Genomic DNA, 25,711 nt, shown 5'->3' with positions numbered 1-25,711 from the left:
CATTTTGTTGGTGGAAAAACTGGAACTATTTTGAGTTTCTGTCGACAAGTCCGATTATTATAAGCAGCTTTGGGCTTCTTTTTTTTTTTTTTTTTTTTTTTTAAGTCGCTTGCAAATTTAATGAGCGGCGGGTTGCGCCTTTTTGGGCTCGTTTTTGAACGTGAAGTTGCTCATTTGGGCTTGGAAATAAGCAGAGACTCAATAAATCCCAGAATTTGTCCGTCATTAAGGTAGTTTTAGTCAGTCTCTCTCTCTGTCCATCATTTCCCCGATGATCCGTCCCGCTGTGTCTTTGTTAATGTCAAGTTAATGTATTACCTCTGAATGACGTTGAGCTTCACGTTGCGCTCCAGAAAACTGCAAACATCGAGACCAATATGAACAGCGCAATAAACGTGAAAACAGCCACGAATAAACGTGTCCGTAGTTGCCAATAATTATAATGGCAACTTAACGCCATTATAATTATTAATATTAAGATAAGTGTCACAAATCTGTGCAGCCATCTTAGCTGTGGAGCTGCAGGAGGAGCTCTGTGCGCTGCGCTGTGACACCAAACACAGGGCCGTAACGCAGAACCTGGAGGCTGGGGGGAGGGAGCTTTAAAATCCTTCTTAGAGTTTTCCAGACAACAGTGGACCACACAAACTACTCACGTTTTTTATTTTTTTGTACTGTTTTTTCTACAATCTCCTCTTCAGTTCAACCTTATCAGTGGAAACACATTGTTGATGTTACCATTATAAAATAGCTGACAATTAAGTACAAGTACAAAGATCAATGTTATTTTCACAGGAGGCTGAGCGTTGTTGTTAGCAGCTGCTGAAAGTAACTAAGAAGTTACTTTTAGTGTAACTTAGTTACTTTCCAAGTCAGTAGTCAGTAATATAACTAAGTTACTTTTTCAAGGAGTAATCAGTAGTCCGATTAAAGTTACTTTTTCAAAGTAACTATGCCATCACTGCACAGCACACAGGTCAGGGAGAAAGTTCTGTAGAATTTAAAGCAGAGTTAGCTTTTGCAACAATTTTGTAACCTTTGAACATGTCACATCTTGTTTACAAAACATTTTTCTTTGTTTGGGACCCAAAGGGGGAATGGGCCGTCTGAAAGTGGGTTTAAGATCAGGGAATCTTCATATTTGGAATAGAATGACTTTAGGTTCTCTTTATGTTCATGTTGAGTCAGAAATTACCTGTTTCTTTGGTAACCCTTTATGTGAATAAGACTTACATGACACTGTCATAAACATGACATAACACCTGTCATGAACATAAGTAAGTCTTCATGAATATTTATGACTCATCATAAAGTGTCATTCGGTAAATCATTGCACTTTTAATACAAAGGTGACATTATTCGATATGTCTTTGTTATGACAACCTGACATGAACCAAGAAATTGTAATCTATCATAAATTTGTTATAAAAGTATTACTGATTAAACTTTAAAAATTATGTACCTTTATGTGGTAATATTTTATTGCTTTGCCATTTTGTTTAGTCTTAAATTTCTAATTGTTGTGAAGTTTTACAGCAACTCTAGCTTACATAGCTAGAGTGTGAAGCAAAGGACATTCTTGGAATGGTATTTAGATAAATACTGAATTAAGATCACGTTATATTTTTTATTTATTTGTTTTTGTTCCTTTTTTTAAGTGACCTCAGTGGATTGAGTGAAGTTTTACAGCAACTCTAGCTTACATAGCTAGAGTTGCTGTAAAACTTCACAACAATTAGAAATTAGCTTACATAGCTAGAGTTGCTGTAAAACTTCACAACAATTAGAAATTAGTTATTCAACTCCATTACTGTAATGTTTGCCTTTAATCTTAAACATATTTTAAAGGCAGGCAAATTGTTTTTTTTCTACAATTTTAATGAAATTAAAGCTAATATCTTGGTCAAAGTTATATTTTATGTGCATTATTTAGCAACTTGGCTGATGTGACATGGTGTTTTGCGGCCATTTATGCAAAATTTTGTGGATTGTAATTTCTACCAATTTAATTTTGTTCTTTGGGCAGTTAGAACAAAACTGCTCACAGTAATTTAAACTGTGTGAATCACACAGTTGTAAGTTAGTTGAGAACCAAAATTTGTAATTAATTTTTATATTTGGAATTGTTTGGATTATGTTGGTAGTTGTTAGACCCTCAAATTAATTTGAGTAATTAAGAACACACCAGGTGCTTGGTGGAGGTCTATTGTTTGGTAAATCTCTGTTGTGTACAGGAGGTTTTGTAAAATGTTTTTTTGACCACTTTTTAGAGCTTGAAACATCAAATTGAGATCATTTTTTGTTTTTGACTAAATTGTATGACATTTTTAGTAATTATTTTGTCTCTACTTTGCAAGAAATAAATCACATAAATTTTTACAAAACAATCAAGACGGGAGTGCGTGCAAATCAAACCACTTGTTATCACCCACGGCCATTGTTGGAATTTTTGGGTTTGAGAACATAGATCGCCGCGATATAGTGCTTGTGTTCTTTGCTTTGCCGACTTTAGCCACCTTAAGAACAATTTTAGCCTAAGGACACATGGTGGAGAGTTGATAATGTAGGATGATAATGAAGACCAGCCACCAGAAAAAGAAATCCCTGTTTGACCAAAGACAAAGAAGCAGATGAAATATTCCCCAAGAAATTTAGGTAAGTCATTTTTGTGATACTGTTTCCTCCAGGTGAAGGGGGTGTGGGGGGGGTGTGGGGACAGCGGAGCAGTAGTCAATTTATTTATTAATAATAAACTTCTTGAAAATATTGACAAGCCAGAGTATCTAGTTGGAAATAATTTTGAATGCTCATTAAGTGAAAAGATACACTCGTGCCTAAAACTATACAATAAATGACGCATTCTGAATAACAACAGGCTGTATGAACTCCTGCCAAACAAATATTTGATCAGAATAATTTTGTTCAGCTCGAGTCATTATGCTGCTTGTATTAAGAAATAACTGTATTGCACTTTATAACAACCAGTCACGTTAACTAAACCTTTGTCTGCCAGTCTACCATTCTGACAGTGTGAAGCAAAGGACATTCTTGGAATGGTATTTAGATAAATACTGAATTAAGATCACGTTATATTTTTTATTTATTTGTTTTTGTTCCTTTTTTTAAGTGACCTCAGTGGATTGAGTCATCACCCACTTTGAGAATGTCCAGAAGAGATTCACCAAGTTTGAATTCATGAAAAGGCTTCAATTTTAAATTCAGCTACAATTTCTGAGCATTTCCAGACACTTTCAAAGAGCTGCTCCTAGGAAATGAAGACAGGAAGAATATCTCCCTGTTGTCAGAGTGTTACAGGAAGGCTATAACGAAGGAAATAGCTGACTTTTGAAAGAACCTATTTTCTTAAGTTAAAGAATAAGTAATTCTGTTTTAGGTTTTCAGTTAGTATTTCAGAGTTACAATATACTGACCAGAAGTTAAACCCTCTGAAAAACAAGTAATCCTTTGTTTTATTCCAATGTACAAAGGGTTTGTTCTACAGCTATAATGGTAGTTATAAATTGTCCAGTGTGTCCCACTTCACTTGAGGTAAGACATAATATCAATGACTCTGTTAGCATAGCATTTCACACTGTGATAACACTGAATAACATCTTTCTAATTGTTGCTACTAGTTTCACTTTACTTGAGGTAAGAGTTAATAGTAATGACTCTGTAATAGCACTTAATGACATCTTCATAACTGGTGCTACTTGTTCTACTTGATGTAAAAGGATTTTTTAATGACCATAACCATTTGACAGTGTATTAAAGATTAATGAAATCTTTATTGTTGGTCCAACTTGTTTCGCTTTATTTCAGGTAGTGAGAAATATTAATTACTGTTTTGTTTTGTTTGATAGTGTAATCTTAATAACACTTAATGACAATATTATGACTACTACTATTACATATTTATGACATATAATGATTCTTGGTTAATGTCAAGTCGTGAAGACATGAAGACATTTTGAATAATGTCAACTTTGTATTAAAAGTGTCATGATTTACCAAATAACACTTTATGACAACAATATTTATGAAGACATATTCATGTTTATGGAAGTGTCACGTAAGTCTTATTCACAAGCCGCCAAATAAATTGTTACCGTTTCTTTTAATTATTGTTCCAACTGTACACTGTATGTACAATTGTTAGGCAAGTTTCAGTCTGGACCATATGATCATTTGAGTGCATATTTTCTAACTCCAAGCTGTTTAAACTTGAATGCCTGTTGAATATGAACACATCAGCTGATGTGTGTTTGTTTAATGAGGGGGTGGGGCCAAGAAGATCAACACCCTATATCAAGATGGGTATAATTATTAGGCAGCTTCCTTTCCTCTGGCAAAATGGGCCAAAAAAGAGATTTAAGAGACTCTGAAAAGTCCAAAATAGTAAAAAGTCTTTCAGAGGGAAGCAGCACTCCTGAAATTACGAAGATATTGGGGCGTGATCACTCAACCATCAAACATTTTGCAGCGAGCAGCTAACTGGGTCGCAAGAAACGTGTTGAGAAAAGAAGACGTAAATTAACTGGCAAAGATTTGAAAAGAAACAAACGTGAAGATACATTATCTTCCAGTACTGCCATTTTCCATGACTGCAACCTGCCTGCAGTGCCCAGAAGTACAAGACGTTCAGAGACATGGCCAAGATAAGGAACGCTGAAACCCGACCGCCATCGAACAAGACACACAAGTTGGAACATCAAGGCTGGGCCAAGACAGATCTGACGACAGATTTTTCAAAGGTTTTATGGACTCATGAGATGAAAGTGACTCTTGACTGACCAGATGGATGGACCTGTGGCAGGATCAGTAATAGAGGCAGGGCTCTGGTATGGGCTGGTATTATTAAAGATGAGCTAGTTGGGCCTTTCAGGTTGAAGTTGAACTCAAATCAAGTCCTAAACCTACTGCCAGATTTTTGAAGACACTTTCTTCAAGCTGTGATACAGAAAAAAGTCTGCATCTTTCAAGAAGACCATGATTTTTATGCAGGACAATGCTCCATCACATGCATCAAAGTACTCCACTATGAAAGGCCTTAAAGATGAAAGAATAATGAAGTGTTCCCCTTCCTCACCGGACCTAAACCCCATTGACAACCTGTGGGCCTATCTCAAACAGGAGAATTATGGTGAAGGAAAACAGTTCACATCTCTGATCAGTGTCTGGGAGGCTGTGGCTGCTGCTGCACAAAAAGTTGATGGTCAACAGATCAAGAAACTGACAGACTCCATGAAATGAAGGCTTAGAAGTGTTGTGGAAAAGAAGGCTGGCTATAAAGGTCTCGGATCCATCCATCCATCCATCCATCCATTTTCTGAACACCCTCCGTCCCTAACGGGGTTGGGAGGGTTGCTGGTGCCTATCTCCAGCTGCGTCCCGGGCGAGAGGCGGGGTTCACCCTGGACAGGTCGCCAGTCTGTCGCAGTAAAGGTCTCGGATTTCTTTTTTAAATGTCAGAAATATTTGTCAATTTTGAGTTGTACGTTTAGAATTTTTACTTTAACGGATGACAAACAAGTGAGATGAGAAAAGTTTTAGTTTAAATTCAGTTGCATACTAATTCTGTGCATACAAAAATATTGCATTAAGAAAGCCAAAATCTAATTTTTACTTTCTTAAATATTCGGGTTCGAGAGGTAATTAATATTTTAGATTGACTGAGAGCGCTGAGGTGTTCCACAATAAAATTATTCCTCAAAGTAACAACTAGCGCAATACTTGTGCACTCAGTGTATTACAGTATCTTAAAATACATGGCTTACCAGAATAATTAAACCACTGGCAGAATGAGACCAATTTACAATTATGGTGCAACGACCATCAAAATGATTGAAGTACAGTGAGTATGGAAAGTATTCAGACCCCTTGAAATTTTTCACTCTTTGTTTCATTGCAGCCGTTTGCTAGAATCAAAAAAGTTCTTATTCTTTTTCATGTATGTGTAACAGTGTTTAGGTTTAAGTTGTAGAATTCCACTTGTTTTACATTTATTAGTGCAATGGGGAAATAGCGCCCTCTCTCTCGGTGTGGCTGGTTATATGTTGCTGGCCCCTGTAATCAGTGCCAGTCTGTGAAAGCTGCACGAGAGGTGAGTTGGATTCTTCAGCACAAACTAGATTGCGGCAAAGCTACAAGCTATCTTCATAGGATTTGAGTGGTAGATGACAAGCCATTCCAATTGCCTTGCCGACATGTGCCACCAACTCATTATGACAAATTAAGACAAGCTCTGAATGAAATGGAGGAACGGGAAATAATTCGAAAGTCTTGCAGTGAATTTGCATCACCTTTGGTCTTATTTTGGACGAAGTCTGGTGATTTAAGACTATGTAATGACCTTCGTTGGCTTAACGCTGGAACTGTCAAAGATGTCCATCCTCTTCCGCATCCAGCGGATGCCCTGGCTGCTTTAGGAGGAAATGGATTTTTCTCTACAATGGACCTGACTTCAGGCTACTATAATGTGGAGGTGCATGAGCAAGATCGCAAGTACACAGCATTTACATCACCATTTGGGTTATACGAATACAATCGTATGCCACAGGGACTGTGCAACAGTCCAGCGACCTTTATGAATATGATATTGGGCATTTTCGGAGATCAGAACTTCCTCAGTGTGCTGTGTTATCTTGACGATGTCCTGGTTTTTGCCCCCACAGAAGAAGCCGCACTGCAGCGCTTGCGCATGGTGTTCCAGAGACTACAAGCTCACAATCTTAAGTTGGCCCCAAAGAAGTGCCACTTCTTGAGGCAATCTGTGAAATTCCTAGGGCACATTGTTAATGCTGATGGAATAAGGTCAGATCCTGACAAAATAGCATCCATTACGTCCCTTACGGAAGCAGACCTCATGGAAGATGGTTCTATGGTTCCATCCCAGCGGAGGATCCGCTCGTTCCTGGGAATGGTCATGTATTACCAACAATTTATTGAGAACTGTTCATCCATTGCAAAACCTCTGTTCCGGCTGACATCTGGGGACAAAGGTCCATGTGGTCCAGGGAGAAGGCGCCAGAAGGCACGTGCAAAGCTGTGTGAGGAGGACTGGACAGATGACTGCAGGATAGCGTTCTTCAAGTTGAAGCAGGCTTTGCTGGATCGAGTGCTCCTGGCACATCCAAACTTCGAGAAGCCCTTCCGTCTATCGGTTGATGCCTCCAGCAGTGGCCTTGGTGCTGTGTTGTCACAAGTTACAGCTGGAGCTTTGACGTCAAGGCCAATCGCCTTTGCCACTAAGACACTCAGTCATGCACAATCCAAGTATCCAGCACATAGGCTGGAGTTCTTTGCCTTGAAATGGGCATTGTGCGATAAGTTTCATCACTGGCTTAGGGGTCATCAGTTCACAGTATGGACCAATAATAACCCTCTGACTTACATACTGTCAAAGCCAAGATTAGATGCATGTGAGCAGAGGTGGATTGCAAAGCTGGCACCTTTTCAGTTTGACATAAAATACATTCCTGGTCCTAAAAATCTGGTTGCTGATGCACTGAGCAGGGAACCCTTTGTGCATCCAACTGCCTCCCATCTTCTAATAAGAGTGCCTTACAATGATCTGCTGGCTGAGGCAGAGGTGGTTGCCACAGGTGGGGTGCAGGAGGCTTTCAGATGGACGGTTCACTCACCTGAGGAGTCCCCAGGCAATGATCAGCCTATTGTTTCTCAGTGCACAGCTGTTGTACAGGCCGGGGGGCTGACATCTTCTGAGGTGGGAGCTGTTTTTCAGGTTCATACAGCACATGAGTCCAAGGTGTGGCCACATGCTCTCCTTCTCCCTCAGTTCTCTCAGACTTTGCTCACACCAAACCAAACTGATTCTGACATCTTTTCGCATCACGAGCTAGTGAGGCAGCAGCGGTGTGATGATACACTGTGTAGGGCAATCTTCTATGTGGAAAGGGGGCGAAGACCTTCAAGGAGAGAGCGTGCCAAAGAAGTGATTGATACAATTAGACTTCTGAAGGCATGGAACAATTTGACTGTGAAAGATGGTGTATTGTATCGAATCGTCAAGAATCCTGTAACAAAGACAAAAACATACCTGTATGTTGTCCCACCTGCCCTGCGTCCTGCTGTACTGAAGGGAGTACATGATGAAGCAGGCCACCAAGGCAAACAACGAACCCTTTATCTGGCCAGGCAAAGATTTCATTGGTCTGGCATGGCTAAACATGTGGCAGAGTATGTGAGGTGCTACAAGAGGTGCATTGTTAGCAAGTCACCAGAACCAGAGGCTAGAGCACCTTTAGAGAACATCAAGACATCAGAGGCTCTTGAACTAGTCTGCATAGACTTTTGGTCGGCTGAGGACTCTGCAAACAAATCTGTGGATGTGCTTGTGGTCACAGACCGTTTTACAAAGATGGCACATGCCTTTTTTGCCCCAACCAGTCTGCCAAGGCAGTGCGCACCAACTGTGGCATAACTATTTCTATATCTATGGCTTTCCAACACGCTTACACTCTGATCAGGGAGCAAATTTCGAGAGTGCACTCATCTCTGAACTATTGAGGGTTGCTGGTGTCCAGAAGTCCCACACGACTCCATATCACCCAATGGGTAATGGTTCTTGTGAAAGGATGAACTGCACTTTGGGCAATATGATTCGTGCCTTACCTCCAAAAGCTAAGCAAAGATGGCCTGATGCGCTGAAAGCCCTCACCTTTGCATACAACTGCACTGTCCACAAGACAACTGGCTTTGCTCCATTTCTGTTGATGTTTGGCAGGGTGCCAAGACTCCCAATTGATATAATCTTCAGCTCTGTCATTGACCATCATGACGTCACAGATTATGACCGATACTTCCAGACACTAAGGAAAGACCTCAAGGAGGCAATGGACATTGCACAAAGAACAGCAAGCAAACAATTGCAGCGCCACACAGATCTCTACAACCGGAAAGTCCGGGGATCCCCAGTGAAGATTGGAGACCGTGTTCTTTTGGCCAACAAAAAGGGATGCGGCAAGAGAAAACTTGCTGATCGCTGGGAGAATGTTGTCTATACAGTTGTGGACAAGAATGACACAAGTCACACCTTTAAACTACAGAATGCTTCCATCGGGCAGGTGAAGGTTGTACATCGTAACCTGTTAATTCCAGTGAATTTTCTGCCTGTCGAGGATGCTTTGCTGCAGGATGAAGTGGATGTGTCTTCTGAATCTAGTTCGCTGATGGTGGATGGCGATGGAGAGGCTGTGTGTGGTGTGTCTGTGGCATCTGCTGAGTACAGGACAAGAGCTTGGGTTTCTGACTTGCCATCTGAGGTGTCCAGTGAGTTGCTGGTGACCGAGGATATTGAACCAGAAGACACTGTTATGGAACAACTGGCCTCTGGCTTTGTCCCCACTCTTGACGCTGAGGTACAAGAAAATTAGACTGGTGATTAGCAATGATCTGACTTGGTAATGTCCTTGGATCCAGCTACATGCTTTTCTGCTTTGGAGGCAGCAGTCACTGCTGAGCATGATCCAAACTGTTTGCCTTTAGTTACGGTTCCTGTCTCACCTGAAAATGTTGTGCCCATTGGAGACCATACTGCCGTTAACAGGGTGGTGGGGACTCGCACAAGATCAAGGGTGGGAAGGTTACTTAAGCCTGTTTCTAGATTGATTGAGATGATGCACCAGAAAACAGAAACGGTTTGAGTTTTTTTTTGTTTGTTTTTTTAAAGTGAGGAGAGAGTTTGTTTGATTATACTTGCAATAGATAATGGTGTTTTAGAATGAACAAGGTGCTTTTGTTTTCATTTGTCTGTGTCAGGATGGCGTATGGTTATAATATGATAAAATATGTAATCAGCATTGTTTTTTTCTGCTTCCCACATGTGCGATGAAGGGGTCTGGCCATCTTCTTCTTGTACTGATTCTTTTGAGAATAGTCATCTGACTGGGATTTTCTTTGTAACTGTACTGCCTGGAATTTGCTGAGCAGATTTCTCACATCTCAATTGCTGAGGATATGCTATTGGAAAATTGTCTAGAATATTCATTTTGTTCTACCTGTATGTTGTCCCACCTGCCCTGCGTCCTGCTGTACTGAAGGGAGTACATGATGAAGCAGGCATTTCAAACTATGCATTTCAAACTATGCATGTATGATACAAGCATCTTTTGGTTGTTGTGGTGTATCTAGTCTGTTTTTTTTAATGGGGCTGTTGCTTTTGTTTGTGATATATATATATATATATATATATATATATATATATATATATATATATATATATATATATATATATATTTTTTTTTTTTTTTTTCTTTTTTTTTTTTTTTTTTTTTTTTTTTTCTTTTTCTTTAGGGGTGCAAGTGGAATTGAGCAGGGGGGAATGTAACAGTGTTTAGGTTTAAGTTGTAGAATTCCACTTGTTTTACATTTATTAGTGCAATGGGGAAATAGCGCCCTCTCTCTCGTTGTGGCTGGTTATATGTTGCTGGCCACTGTAATCAGTGCCAGTCTGTGAAAGCTGCACGAGAGGTGAGTTGGATTCTTCAGCACACAGTAGAAAAAGTGTTAGCAACTTAATAAAACATCATTTTTATTAACTTAGACAAATAGTGTATAATAACTATTTACTATATGTGTGCATGGCACTCATTTTTGTACTTTTAGTTTTGTTAATATTGTAAAACACTTCTTGTGCTAAGTTAAAAAGCTAACATAATGCTCTGTTGTAGTGGGCTGAGTGAAGCTGAGCCGTTGCACTGATTCGAACCCCTGATATGTTCTTGTTCAGGAAATAAACTGACTGTTCACCCAGAAACTCCTTGTCTTCATAAAAAATCTACAAAACGCAGAGTCGAGGGGTTACTTGGGCCGACCTGGTACAGTGGAGTGAAGCAGAACCCGGTTACATATGTACACTCAGCATCCCATCTTAACAGAAAAAAAAGAAATGCAGAATTTTTTGCGAATTTATTTAAAAAGAAAAACTGAAGCATCACATGGTCATAAGTATTCAGACCCTTTGCTCAGTAGTGATTAGAAGCTCGCTCTTTCACACCTGGATTTGCGGATCCTCTGCCATTCTTCCTGTTTTCATTTTAGGAAGTGGCTGTAATGGAACAGTGAAAACTTTAAAGGGGTCTGAATACTTTCCATATATGTCCATATATGCAGCATGTGCTGCCACATGCTGCTGAATTTATTTGTCTGTGTCCTCCAGGTTTTATCATATCATGCCTCTGCCACTGAGGAGGAAACCCAGGAACTTCAGGTAACTGCTGTAAATTAACATTTCAAACTATCCATGTATGATACAAGCATCAATAGGGAACTGGAGGCACAGTGACATGCAAAGAAGGGGTTTCTAAAGGTCACAAAGAGCAGACCTTCTGTTTGATGACAGTCATGAAATGTAACACAACTAAATCAGCAGTAAAAACAGCTCAAAATGGCTGCTTTCTGTTCATATTCACAACTGGAATAGCAGGAGACTTTATTTAGCACTGAAGTGAACATTTAGCTGCCTTGATAATTGTTGATGTGTGATACTGAAGTAGTGATCAAAGACCCAGAAACTCTATTTCAGGCTGTACAGGCCATAATTAGCATGCTAACTATGGCCTGTATAAAACAAACTCAACAAGAATGATAAGTCAGTATGAGATTCTCACTATGTGATAATGTTAAATATGAAAGATAATTTCTTTCTTATTTCTCAGATTGCTTGTTGTTGCTTTTAATCTTTATTATTGTACAGCATTTTTGAGTATCTTGAAAAGTGCTTCATAAATAAAATGTATTATTCAGAAAATACCATACTCATACAAACAGATTTTCAATTAATTACGTACATTACAAATTGATCACAGCGATCAAACAAAACAGTCTCTTTCAGTTGAATTTTTTCAAATTGGTTGAAAGTTTTCTATCAAAGGAAACCCAGCAGATTGCATGGAGTCTTTGACTTGCAGCATTCACTCCTCCTGGACGAACAGACAGTGGAAAGGAAAACTCCATAACAATTAGGAAATCTCCAGTAGAACCAAAACCTGAATCAGGTTCTCCCATGATGGCCTGGGGCAGTGGTCTTCAACCTGCGGCTGTAGAGCCGCGTGTGGCTATGTGGACCGTCTTCAATGACACAGCCCAGAGGACAATGTGTCCAAATGATATAGTTTTATTAAAAATGACAAATTTATCAGAAGAAATGTATCAAGCCAGATTCTGCAACCCAGGCTCTGGATGTTGTAGGGTTGTTTTGGCTAACGTGGCTCTTCAATATCGCATGGACATCAGGGGCAGTTCCCCTGGATTGGCAGACTGGAGTGGTGGTCCCCCTGTTCAAAAATGGGGATCGGAGGGTGTGCTCCAATTACAGGGGGGTCACACTCTTAAGCCTCCCTGGCAAGGTCTATTCGGGGGTTCTGGAGAGGAGGGTCCGTCGGATTGTTGAACCTCTGATTCAGGAAGAGCAGTGTGGTTTTCGTCCTGGTCGTGTAACACTGGACCAGCTCTACACCCTCAGCAGGGTCCTGGAGGGTGCATGGGAGTTCGCGCAACCAGTCTACATGTGTTTTGTGGACTTGGGGAAGGCGTTTGACCGTGTCCCTCAGTGAGCCCTGTGAGGGGTTCTCCGGGAGTATGTGGTACCAGGCTCCTTGATATGGGCTGTCAGGTCCCTATATATCAGTGCCTCCAAATCCGAGGCCATGGTCTTGAGCCGGAAAAGGGTAGAGTGCCTTCTCCGGGTCGGGGGGGTATCCTGCCCCAAGTGGAGGAGTTCAAGTATCTCGGGATCTTGTTCACGAATGGGGGAAGAAGGGAGCGGGAGATCGACAGGCGGATTGGCGCAGCATCTGCTGTCAAGTGGGCGCTGTACTGGTCCGTTATGGTGAAGAGAGAGCTGAGCCAAAAAGCGAAGCTCTCGATTTACCAGTCGATCTACGTTCTCACCCTCATCTATGGTCATGAGCTTTGGATCATGACCAAAAGAACGAGATCGTGGATACAAACGGCCGAAATGGGTTTTCTCCGTATTATGTCTAGGCTCTCACTTAGAGATGGGGAGAGAAGCTTAGTCATCCAGGAGGGACTCAGAGTAGAGCCGCTGCTCCTTCACATCGAGAGGGGCCAGTTGAGGTGGCTCAGGCATCTGGTCAGGATGCCTCCTGGATGCCTCCCTGGTGAGGTGTTCTGGGCACGTCCCACCGGGAGGAGGCCCCGGGGAAGACCCAGGACACGCTGGAGGGACTATGTCTCTCTGCTGGCCTGGGAACGCCTTAGGATTCCTCTGGAGAAGCTGGAAGAAGTGGCTGGGGAGAGGGAAGTCTGGGCCTCCCTTCTGAAGCTGCTACCCCCACGACCTGAAGCTGCTGCCCCCACGACCCATCCATCTTCGACCTAAGCGGAAGAAGATGGATGGATGGAAATGTATCAAGACATCGTAACATTTGCGGCTCTAAATGAGTATATTATCCAGACTGATGTCAAGAATGACTCTATGTTGTAAAGGTTGCAGACCCTGGCCTAGAGGTTTGAAAAGACACAGAAATGAAACATAGCAACACCGATCCAGGAGTACTTTCTATTTTAAAGGAAAGTTAAAAGTTAATGACAGTAGTAGCTGCTTACACTGTAAAAAATGAATTTGGGAGGTTATCAGATTAACAAAAGAATATCATGTACTTTTAACTAAATAATTTCATGTTTCAAACAAAAACGTGATACAATCATGTTGGGTAAACAAGAAATTTAACAACTTCACGTTTATGAAATTTAATCATGTTGAGATAACATGATTCATTATAGTCAGACTGATCTTGTGCTGAAGCCGAGTGAGATCACGGGACGTCACGCGAGACAATCGTTTTTGTCTCAACTTGAATACGGTATTCAAGTTGAGATAATGTGATTCAATTTAGTCAGATTCATTTCCCTCCGAAGAGGATCTAGCGAGATCAGGGGATCACAAGAGATTATGAGACATAACTGTTTTGCGCCTGGGAAAACGTCAGAGTAGTTTTAGTTACACATTAAACTATAGATATTTGTTTTTCTCTGCAGGGCACTATTGGCATTAAGAACTGTACTGAAACAGTTCTTAAATTTCTTTCAGCATTTAAGAACAGCACTGTAATTTGAAACGTAATCAATTTCAAATTTATTAACGGAATCTGACTTAGTGTTCTGTTTTGATTGTTGATTCTGTGTTGCATCATGTTTTTGTTTTTGATTTGATGTAAAGCACTTTGAAATGCCTTGCTGCTGAAATGAGCTATACAAATAAAATTTGATTGATTGATTGTAACAGTGCAGTTCTTTCTTTCAACATTTAAGAACTGTAAAAAGTATTTTTTTAAATAAGACTTTTTTAAAGAAAAGTCTTTGAATTAACGTAATTAAATCATGGAAGGGATTTCCACACAATTAAATAGCTTTCTTTCAGCATGAAGCATGTTTGTTAAGCCAACTTAATAAACTCAATTAAGTAGTGTGAAGGTATCACTGTAACATAAGTTGGTTTCACGGGTTTGCTGTGTTGGTGCAGGGGGTTAGCACGCCCCACGTTTGGAGGCCTTAGTCCTCGACGCAGACGTCGCTGGTTCGACTCCCAGTCCTGGCAACCTTTGCCTTGTCCTCACCCTGTCTGCATACTGTCTCAAAAAAATACAAGCCACTTCCGCTGCAAAAACTCTTTGGAGAAGAAAAAAAAAAGTTAATTTCAACTAAATTGCCATTAATCTTAGTAAAGTAAATTATTTGGTCCAAAGCATTGTAAATTAGTTGGGCTGGCTCTTTTAAATTACATTGGGTCCAACTATAGTAAATGAGTTGAATCAACCTTAATAAATTATATTGAGCCAACCAATTTGCTTTAAATTGGAATAACCATAATATATTAAGTTCAGCCAAAACTTAATAGAATAATCGTAATAAAATAAGTTGAGCCAACTCATTTTATTTAAATTAGAAATAACCATTATAACATAAGTTGAGCCAACACAATTGCTTTACATTAGAATAACCTTAATAAATTAAGTTGACCTAACAAATTTGTTTTAAGTAGGAGTAACAGAATCACATGGTGCTGAAATAAAGCAAAGTGATCAGGTGGAAAACCTTTCCATGATTTTTTATGTTCATCCAAAGAGGTATTTTTTTCAGTGTAAGTAGGAGAGAAACACGGCTGACAGATCAGCTCTGAACCTGTTTTAAAGGCTTATAGGATGAAAAAGAGCAGATACAGTTTGACACAGTAAAAGCTTAGCCAGTGGCTTTGTCATGTTAAACACTGGAAGACAGTATGGAGGACCAAAACTGACATAGTTAAAAATAAAAGCAGAAATATATAATTTTTGTTTTTCCTTTTCCTTACACGTGCATTTTCATCAAGAAATTTATGTCTTGATAATAATTTTTTTATTTGCCTTTTCTTATGCAAGAATTTGTTCTTTTTACATGAAATCATCTCCTTTTTTCACTTTTCTTTATGTATTTCTGCCTCATTATGCAAATGAGGAAGGCGGTGTCAAGGCTGTCCAGCAGTTTCTAGATGAACTGAAGCTTAACAACTGCATTAGAAAATAGTGTTATAACTCCTGATTTTATTGTTTTGCTTGTGGATGCTCAGACAGAAGGTGTTTCATTTAGCAGTTCTAATGGACTCAGAGGTTCACTGTCAGAATTTTCATAGTTTGGACAAAGCAGCCACTGAAGTTGGCTTCTGATTGAAGCTTCAGGTGTCCTCCATCGCTACCAACTGAGGAGCATCAAGGTTTTTCTGTAGATTATAAGGAAACTGCAATGATCAGAGGCAACTCTATGGAGCATCAAAGAATGAGTTTTCTTGTTGAGCTTGGAGAATGAGAAGAATAAGAAGTCTTGCAGATCTGCGTCAGAGGCCGTCTAACCAGCACCCTGACGTCCACAGACGCACATTCAACACGCTGCTTCCATCCAGCCATGCTGCTAAAGTGAGCAGTGTGCAGCCATATCTATTTGGTTTATATTGTATTTTATGGTTGCCTATGCAGTCATGAAGACATGGAAATAGTTGCACCAGACATTAAAATGAAGAAACTTGAAGAAAACTAGGTTGGTATAATTTTTTTTAATGACTGTATGTTTAATACTTACAAAACAAGTAGTTATTTAGGTTTGTACCTTTAAATTTACTCAGAAATATTCCAGTTTTGTATGTCTGTTAATGATAAACATGCTTGTATGCATATAAAGTAAATATGCCTGTGTTAATTTAAATAGTTCTTTGTGGGTGTATAACTTGTCCACACTATACATCTGTGATTTTTGAGCTACATATATGCTTTAACATCTGATTACTCTTCTCAGGGAACAGAAGACGGTGGCCCATGGCTGACATGGTGAACGATGAGGAAAACCATCTGCATTCAATCAATCAAACTTTATTAGTATAGCACATTTCAGCAGCAAGGCATTTCAAAGTGCTTCACATCAAATCAAACGCAAGAACACAATGCAACATAGAATCAACAATGAAAACACAACATCAAGTCAGATTCCGTCAATAAGTTTGCAATTGATTACGTTTCAAATACAACTCTAAACAAGTGGGGTTTTAGTTGAGATTTACTGTTGGTTGCTAGTAGGGCTGCACCGATTTTTCTGCCCGATCACCGATCGTTTAAAAAGCCTTAACTGCCGATTCCAATTTTGGTGCATTGTGAGCAGTACCAGAACTCCGGGATGAATCTCGTCCAGAAGAAGCAGCCATCAGCAGAGAAGAGTTGAGCCAGACATCAGAGGAAAAATAAATGCTACATAGCTGTCTCTTTTCTTATGCCTACCCACACTTATCTTGTAGTTTCATGGTTTTGTGGTCCTGCTAAAATTTTTGCCTACTTGATTAGCATTAAAACACAGAACATCTAGAAATGTGATGAACTTGGGTTTGGGAATAAATGATGAGCATAGTTTGGTCTCAGTATCCATCCAGTCTGGTCTTTTATCTAAAATCATTTTTCGGCACAACCATCATTTTAATATGAATCTTTCCCCAGACGGTAAGTTGTGTTTTATCCTACTCTTCTATATTTGTTTGTATTTTTTGTAGAGTTGGTTTAAAATTCAGATTGACTAGATCTTTGGGACCCACCTAAAATTTTTCTACCATGTATGCTTGGCATGTTGTTGTCATGTTGGCATAGTATCAGATTTACTCCAGTTGATTAAAATTTCATTAAATGTTTGTGGTAATTTGATTTTCAAACATATTTTTCACTGCTGATGTAATATTTTAATCTTAAATGCCATGTTTTCATTGATTATAACCAAGAAGGCAGAAATGGGGGTGGGGGGAAGGAAAAGCAAAAAAGGAGATGAAGCAACGTAAAAAGAACAAACGCACGTATGAAGAAAAGACAAAACAAACTATTAATGAGACAGGGCCAAGTGCATCATCTATGTAGAAGAAGAACATTAAGCTGATGACCAACGTCACCAGCCTTTAAGGTGTTACAACTTAAGCATACCAGATGCATCTTTTATGAAGAGAAAAAACAGGACATGAAGTTGGAAGTTAAAATAATCCAGAATTGGAGAGGAGTAGGAGAAAGTTGCATTGAGGAAAAGTGGTCAGTTTGTTCTCCAGAAACCTTTGCTTATAGCAACATAACTACAGAGATAGCTCAGGATATCCTAAGCCAGTCTAACTAAAAATTTTACCAAGAAGAACGTTTCAACCCTAGTCTACAGTAAACAGGATGTGCTCGATCTAAATGTTCAAGCACATTTAGATCCACTAGCAAATAGGGGTGCACCAATTTATTGGCCAGCCAATTTATCGGTGCCGATGTTCTTAATTTTGGGAGATCGGTGATTGGCCAATTTTACATGTGAAGCCAATCTTATCCACTGATCTTATCGACCTCACCAAATGCCTAAAAATCAACCACTGTTCTCTTTTGCTCTCCTGCAAGAAAGGTTTAACTGATAGACCGACCCACCAGGTCATGTCTGCACATTTACAGTTAACAGTAGTTACCCCACTGTTGCCAACTCAGCAACATTCTTGTTATATTAAGCAACACACACACAAAAAATTGGTATTGGCCAAAATTGGAATCGGCAGTTAAGGCTTTTTAAACGATCGGTAATCGGGCAGAAAAATCGATGCAGCCCTACTAGCAACCAACAGTAAACCTGTAGTCTGAGAGGGAAAGGTTCTGTTGGGAATATATGGGCCAACCAGATCTCTACTACATTAGCTCGACCAATGGAATCACAGGATCAGCTAAGGTCCAGCTCTGTGTTTCTCTTCTTAGTGTGAAGTGATTGTAGCCTGATGAGGGGCCCCTCTCAGGTGCTACAAAGAGTCTGAATCGTGTGTTCAGACATGCCTGATTTTCTGAGGCCACTACATGCCATTTATGTGACAATGCAAGACAAGAAACCTTCATAAAGACCTTATTGAGGTTCTAATGGAATCAAAAACAAGCAAAATTATGATCTACACCTTGTTAATGTCCATCTGAATACTGCATAAGGTTCACTTCTGCAGTCTTTTCCAACTCATGGCTCTGTGTTGGTGTTTGCAGGTGACCACAGTTCCTTCAGCACAGTCGCTGCATCTGCTGGACTTCAGTTTCAGTGATTTCGACTTGTCAGACACTGAAACCACCCTGGCTACTATCCGCATGTTTATTGACCTCAAACTGATCCAGAACTTCCAGATGAAGTACACGGTAAAAACCCGCCTACATTCTGTATAGTTAATATATTTCCTTATCCCTCTTTTCCTTTCCTATACACCTTGGATTTGATTAATTATATTACTTATATATAAGTCCTGTTAATAGATTTACACTTTTAATCAAATTAATCTCACTCTGGTGCTGTAATTAATCACAATTAATCACTATATCTAACTTTGTAAGCTTGAAATATAAATATGCAGTTGTGTGAGCCCCTCATTCCTCCTGATCCCAATCAATTAAAATGTTATTTTTTTATTAATTATTAAATCCTATTTTATTAATTGCAAAAACTATTGACTTTTTTCTCAGCAGTGGTAGTAACATCAGTGCATGATAGTGAGTAAATACATTTTTACTTAGTTTTAACAAATAGTGACACTTTTCTATAGTTACATTCATCTGTCTTTTACAGCTATACACATTCCACTTTATAAGTTGACAAAAGAGCAGATAGCAATAAGATTGTCAAAAGTTTTAACAATGAATACAATACAATAATAAAGATGAAGTAATGACAAAAAAAGAGACAAAACTAAAATATATGAAGCAAATAATGAAATCCCCTCTGAGGTAAGATATACCATATAAAAAATACCATTGTGGAGAATGTGTGGACTATTTCCAAATGTGTACAGTGAGTGCAAAAGGGCAGTGATACATTTTTAACTGTGTTAATATCTGCAGAGGGTGACCTCTGGACTGTGTCACAAAAACAGCTTTGATTGTAAAAAATGAGGAGCCTGGGGCAGAGTGACGGTCAGTGTGACATTGACTCTGACCACAGCATCTCACCCAGGAAGCACACTGAGTGAGATTTACTGTACTAATAATAGTACATTGTTAGTATTCCAGAAGATTTATTGCTGCAGTCATTCATTCTAATCTATGATAATTTTATGATTACTATGGAGAAAATAAGCCAGAATTTGATTAGCTGAATAATGCTGTTCTTGTGGTGCCTTGCTTGAATTATTTCTGCATACTGTTCCTGATGAGCACATAGAGCAGCAGGAAACACCGATTTATGGCAAGAGGGTGAGTCTTCACTCAGACTGCACAAACACCTGAAATAGTCAAGTTTGGTTAGCACCGTTTGTCCTGCTTAGCACTATATAAAATCCTACTTGCTTTCAGTGATGCTTTACTTTATGTGACCAGTGTGGTTCCAAGCCCCAGTCTTAGACACAAGGGGGAGCAAGCAACTCAAAAACCCAAAGAACAAATATCAAATTGGAAGTCATTTATTGCAAAATTGCCTCAAAGTAGGCTCAATAAAACAGCTCTTTTTTAGATGTTTGCATGGTCCAACAAATGTCTGTAAAAGTCATCAGGTGAAGGGCCACATTTGATACCTGGTGCCATTGATTGAGCCCCACTTGCTGTGCAGCTTGCGACCGTTGTGATCTGCCTGCAGCGTACTCCTCAGGCCCGCACACAGCTGATTCTGTGCCACTCTGGAACCGCTCCTCTCCTCAGGTTTGACATGTCCTCTCTAGCCCTCTCCAGGCAGATGCTCCCCTCTGCCCTGGTCATCAGTGCTGGCCATCCGTCCACCTCCCATGACTCTGCGCCTAACTTGTGGGTTCTCGCTCCTTGTCCTGGAGCACATCCTTTTATCTGGCATCAATTAGCCTTTGCAGATACTCGCTGCAAAATGCAAAAACTAGAACACATCCTTATGGAGAGCTGGTGCTGGTGCTCAGTGCTGAGGACAGGTGGGATCCCACTCTCAGGAAGTTTATGATCCAGCAGCAGAGACCTAGATCCCTCAGGTTCCTCACCAGTCTGCTCTGAATGATGGTGTTAAAAGATGAGCTGAAGTCCAGGAAGAGCAGCTTCACGCAGCTCCTTTGCTGCTCCATGTGTGTCAGTGTGGTGTGCAGAGTGGTAGCGATGGGATCCTCTCTAGACCAGCTGGTTCTGTACGCAAACTGGTGGGGGTAGAGTGGTTTCTCAAAGCACTTCATGAGGATGGGCCTTAGTGCCACTGGCCTGTAGTCATTGAGACTGCTAATGTTCTTGTTTGGCAGAGGGATGATGATGAAACACTTTAAGCAAGGTGGGATGGAGCACTGGGTATGGGACTGATTAAAGATACTGGTAAAAACTCCAGCAGCTGATCTGCACAGACCTTCAACTCTCTCCCTGTCACACTGACAGTTCAGCAGCTTTCTGGAGGTTCACTGCCCTCAGAGTTCCACGTCCCAAGCTAGCTCTTGGGACGTGGAATGTCACCTCTCTGGTGGGGAAGGAACCAGAGCTAGTGTGTGAGGTCAAGAGGTTCCGGCTAGAAATAGTCGGTCTCACCTCGACGCATGGTTCTGGTTCTGGAACGAGTCTCCTTGAGAGGGGCTGGACATATATCCACTCTGGAGTTGCCCAAGGTGAGAGGCGTCAGGCAGGAGTGGGCATACTTGTTGTTCCCCATCTCGGTGCCTGTACGTTGGGGTTTACCCCGGTAAACGAGAGGGTAGCCTCCCTCCACCTACGGGTGGGGGGACGGGTCCTGACTGTCGTTTGTGCTTACGGGCCGGACGACAGCTCAGATTAGCCACCCTTTTTGGAGTCCCTAGAGGGGGTACTGGAGAGTGCTCCACCTGGGGACTCCCTTGTTCTGCTGGGGGACTTCAACGCTCACGTGGGAAATGACAGTGAGGCCTGGAGGGGCGTGGTTGGGAGGAACAGCCCCCCGATTTGAACTCGAGTGGTGTTATGTTGTGAGACTTCTGTGCTCATCATGGATTGTCCATAACAAACACCATGTTCAAGCATAAGGGTGTCCATATGTGCACTTGGCACCAGGACACCCTAGACCGCAGTTCGATGATCGACTTTGTCATCGTTTCATCGGATCTGCGGCCGTATGTCTTGGACACTCGGGTGAAGAGAGGTGCGGAGCTGTCCACTGACCACTACCTGGTGGTGAGTTGGCTCCGCTGGTGGGGGAGGATGCCGGTCAGACCTGGCAGGCCCAAATGTGTTGTGAGGGTCACCTGGGAACGTCTAGCGGAATCCCCTGTGAGATGGAGCTTTCACTCCCATCTCCGGCAGAACTTCGAACATGTCCCGGGGGAGGTGGGAGACATGGAGTCTGAGTGGACCGTGTTCCGTGCCTCCACTGTCGATGCGGCTCATCTGAGCTGTGGCCGCAAGGTTGTCGGTGCCCGTCGTGAACCTGTTGGTGGACACCTTCGGTGAGAGAAGCCGTCAGGCTGAAGAAGGAGTCCTATTGGGCCTTTTTGGCCTGTGGAAGCAGCTGATAGGTACCGGCGGGCGAAGCGGCATGTGGCTCGGATGGTTGCTGAGGCAAAAACTCAGGCATGGGAGGAGTTTGGAGAGGCCATGGGGAAAAACTTCCGTACGGCTTCGAGGCGATTCTGGTCCACCATCCGGCGTCTCAGGAGGGGAAAGCAGTACAGCACCAACACTGTCTACGGTGGGGATGGTGTGCTGCTGACCTCAACTCAGGATGTTGTGGGCCGGTGGGCAGAATACTTCGAAGACCTCCTCAGTCCCACCGACATGCCTTCTATTGTGGAAGCTGAGCCTGGGGACTCTGGGTTGGGCTCTCCAATCTCTGGGGTCAAGGTCGCCGAGGTGGTCAAAAAGCTACTCAGTGGCAGGGCCCTGGGGGTGGATGAGATCCGCCCGGAGTTCCTTAAGGCTCTGGATGTTGTAGGGTTGTTTTGGTTGACACGACTTTTCAATATTGCATGGACATCGGGGGCAGTTCCTCTGGTTTGGCAGACTGGGGTGGTGGTCCCCCTGTTCAAAAAGGGGGACCGGAAGGTGTGCTCAAATTACAGGGTGGTGTCAAGAAAATCCGAGATCATCCCACTTCCCCATGCTGGAGATTTTAGTTTAACAGTAAAAATAAATAAAGTTATCTTTAAAATTAATTACTCAAGTAAAATCTAGATCCAACATTAGACTTAAATGTCTATAAAATCAATGTGGTTGTGTGTGTTGTTTCTGTCTTCTGCAAACTTTGCTTTAATTCTACTTTTTTCTACTTAATCATAAGAAATCATAGTCAAGACAGAGAAAGTCATAAAACAGGAAGAGCAGTTTTCCTGGAAAAAGAGGAAGTAAGTTTCCAGCCTGCAGATTTATAAAAATAGTTCAGACTATTACTTAGCATGAAAGTTTTAAAGAAAGAAATCTAAACATTGTGAGTAATTGGATAAGATTCAAAGTAAAATACTTATATTAATATTGGTTTACTTGTAATAATACTTACACTTACATTACTGGGTACTCTTACAAGTAAAACAAGTAACTGTAACTTTGACATTAAATAATAAGAATCATGGATTATTCTTGGTTTCTTTACAGAAAACATTTGTAATAACTCACATTAAGATTACAATAGGAGCAACTAATAAATTATGGTTATCATAACATTATAAATGAATGATAGAATCAAAGGAGAAGTGAGGTGGGGTGTGAGTGCGACTTTAGCAACTCTCGGGCTGACAGGATGTGGTCAGGATGTAAGGGTGGTGCAGCTGCTTGCTGCTGCGGCTCAGAAAGTTTCCAATAGTCACAAATGTCACAAGTATGCCTGTTGCTGTTTCTCGGAAAGTTTCCAAGTTACAAGTGTCACAAGCACATTATCTCGCAATCGGGTCATTGTGACCCAAGTGACAAATGTCCTAGGAACGTTATTGTGCAACCTTCAACAGGTACACTCCCATAGATAGGGAGAAAAGTATAAAACCATGAGACCAAGGTGATACGATGTTCTTCGTCCCCGGCGGAGGCTCGACACAAGTGCGGCAAGAAGACCAGCAGAGGACTACGCCCTGGAACCAAGGAAAGCGAGAATCACCTCACGCACGCCGGACTAATAGGACGGGATCCATCAACCCACCGCCTTGGTTCTTCATTAGATTTCAAAACTCTGAGCTCGACCTGCATCGCAACGGACTTGGGGAACTGAACAAAAGTCACAGGATCGACCAAGAGCTGTTCGGTTGGATATAACAGACAGTTCACTTTGTTTCAGTTCCAAAGAGGATTCATTTTTCACGGAGAAGGATTCTGACCAAGGACTTCTGTTGCCCAGATCCATTTCCACCGATGGGTATGAGTTGTGCCGCACCCCAAAGCCTTATTTGATAGATAGATGACAGTGTAGGGAAGTTTTAGAGAAAGGTTAAATTGATCTAAATTTTATTGATTTTCTTTGTATGGTAACCTCAAGTAAATTCTGTATGCCTGTCATTTTCCCTGCTAAAGCTTGCTTAATAAATACGCATATTTTAAAATTCTTATTAGGTTGTGGACATTGAAATTAATTGAGTCATTTGAATCAAAGTTCTTCTATTTATAGTAAAACCAGTATACATGATTCTAGTAATGCGGTGGCTTCGGACTTTCCTTTGGTGAGTGTAAATAATGACCCTGGGACTTAAATCCTAGGCACTAAATAATATCTAGCCGGTTCTAAGTGCACGTTATATTTTAGAAAGAGAGCTACTGTTAACAGAAGTGGTTATTGAAGCTAGGCAGCTGTGAGGGCTACTCAGTTGATTGTTTCTTAACTGAAAAGGGTCATAACTTCTGGATAGGAGGTAGTTAGAGCTAGACGAGTCTCTTTCGCCACCAGTTTAAACAGATTATCTCTTATAGATCTTGTTGAGGGTAAGACCCAGGTCTTAGAGATTTTCCGGACCTGTTAGACAGAGAACTGGTCAGTAGTCAGCCCGAGGAGTTGTGAGGAGAGGGCGGGGCTGGCTATTGCATAGTAACAAACAGGGGTCACACTCGTAAGCCTCCTTGGCAAGGTCTATTCGGGGGTTCTGGAGAGGAGGGTCCGTCAGATTGTCGAACCTTGGATTCAGGAAGAGCAGTGTGGTTTTTGTCCTGGTCATGGAACACTGGACCAGCTCTACACCCAATGCCTCCAAATCCGAGGCCATGGTCTCGAGCCGGAAAAGGGTAGAGTGCCTTCTCTGGGTCAGGGAGGGTGTCCTGCCCCAAGTGGAGGAGTTCAAGTATCTCGGGATCTTGTTCACAAATTGGGGAAGAAGGGAGAGGGAGATCGACAGGTGGATTGGCACAGCGTCTGCCGTCAAGCGGGCGCTGTACTGGTCTGTCATGGTGAAGAGAGAGCTGAGCCAAAAAGCAAAACTCTCGATTTACCAGTCGATCTACGTCCTCACCCTCATCTAAAAGAACGAGATCGCAGACACAAGTGGCCGAAATGGGTTTTCTCCGTAGGGTGTCTGGGCTCTCCCTTAAAGAGAGAAGCTCAGTCATCCTGGAGGGACTCAGAGTAGAGCTACTGCTCCTTCACGTCGGGAGGGGCCAGTTGATGTGGCTCGAGCATCTGGTCAGGATGCCTCCTGGACGCCTCCCTGGTTAGGTGTTCTGGGCACGTCCCACCGGGAGGAGGCCCCGGGGAAGACCCAGGACATGCTGGAGGGACTATGTCTCTCGGCTGGCCTGGGAACGCCTTGGGATTCCTCTGGAGGAGCTGGAAGAAGTGGCTGGGGAGAGGGAAGTCTGGGCCTCCCTTCTGAAGCTGCTACCCCCGCGACCCGACCCCAGATAAACGGAAGAAGATGGATGGATGGATGGATTTTGATTTAATAAACTATGGATTAATGTTTGTGTCATCCTCCGGCAGGACCTCTGTTTTTTGTGGTTGTAAACTTTCACTGCTTCTTCTATCCGCTGCAGACCTTGTGCCAGTGGGTTCTCAGTGTCAGGAAGAACTACAGGAAGAGTGTGGCCTATCACAACTGGAGACATGCACTGAACACAGCACAGTTCATGTTTGCTCTGCTCAAGTCAGGACGCTTACAGGTAGGTTCTGATTTTTCAATTATGCCAGAAGCTTCCATACACTCAGCAACATCTTCATTTATTCAGGGCCATTTTCTATAAGGCTGTATAAAGCTACAATATCAATTCTGAACAACATTTAAAAATGAAAACTGGGTTTACTTGTCTTTTAGCCATCAAGTAAGAGACAAATATTTACCCCTGTATTTTACATACAGGGGTAAATA

The 25,711-nt window shown here is 41.5% G+C and overlaps 1 protein-coding gene across 2 annotated transcripts in view; it reads left to right on the top strand.

Moving 5' to 3' along the window:
• The window catches only part of pde5ab (phosphodiesterase 5A, cGMP-specific, b), a 125,655-nt gene that overhangs the window by 74,086 nt on the left and 25,858 nt on the right, over positions 1 to 25,711 (top strand). For both annotated transcript variants that reach the window (XM_044097139.1, XM_044097138.1), the window contains exons 12-14: positions 11,180 to 11,230; positions 18,534 to 18,680; positions 25,380 to 25,505. In XM_044097139.1, the coding sequence (XP_043953074.1) occupies positions 11,180 to 11,230; positions 18,534 to 18,680; positions 25,380 to 25,505 (324 nt within the window). The remainder of the gene's footprint in view (positions 1 to 11,179; positions 11,231 to 18,533; positions 18,681 to 25,379; positions 25,506 to 25,711) is intronic.

Source organism: Gambusia affinis, linkage group LG18, assembly GCF_019740435.1.
Source record: "Gambusia affinis linkage group LG18, SWU_Gaff_1.0, whole genome shotgun sequence".
Classification (NCBI taxonomy): domain Eukaryota; kingdom Metazoa; phylum Chordata; class Actinopteri; order Cyprinodontiformes; family Poeciliidae; genus Gambusia; species Gambusia affinis.
Note: the sequence above shows the minus strand (reverse complement) of the source record. Positions and strands in the feature narration are given on the sequence as shown.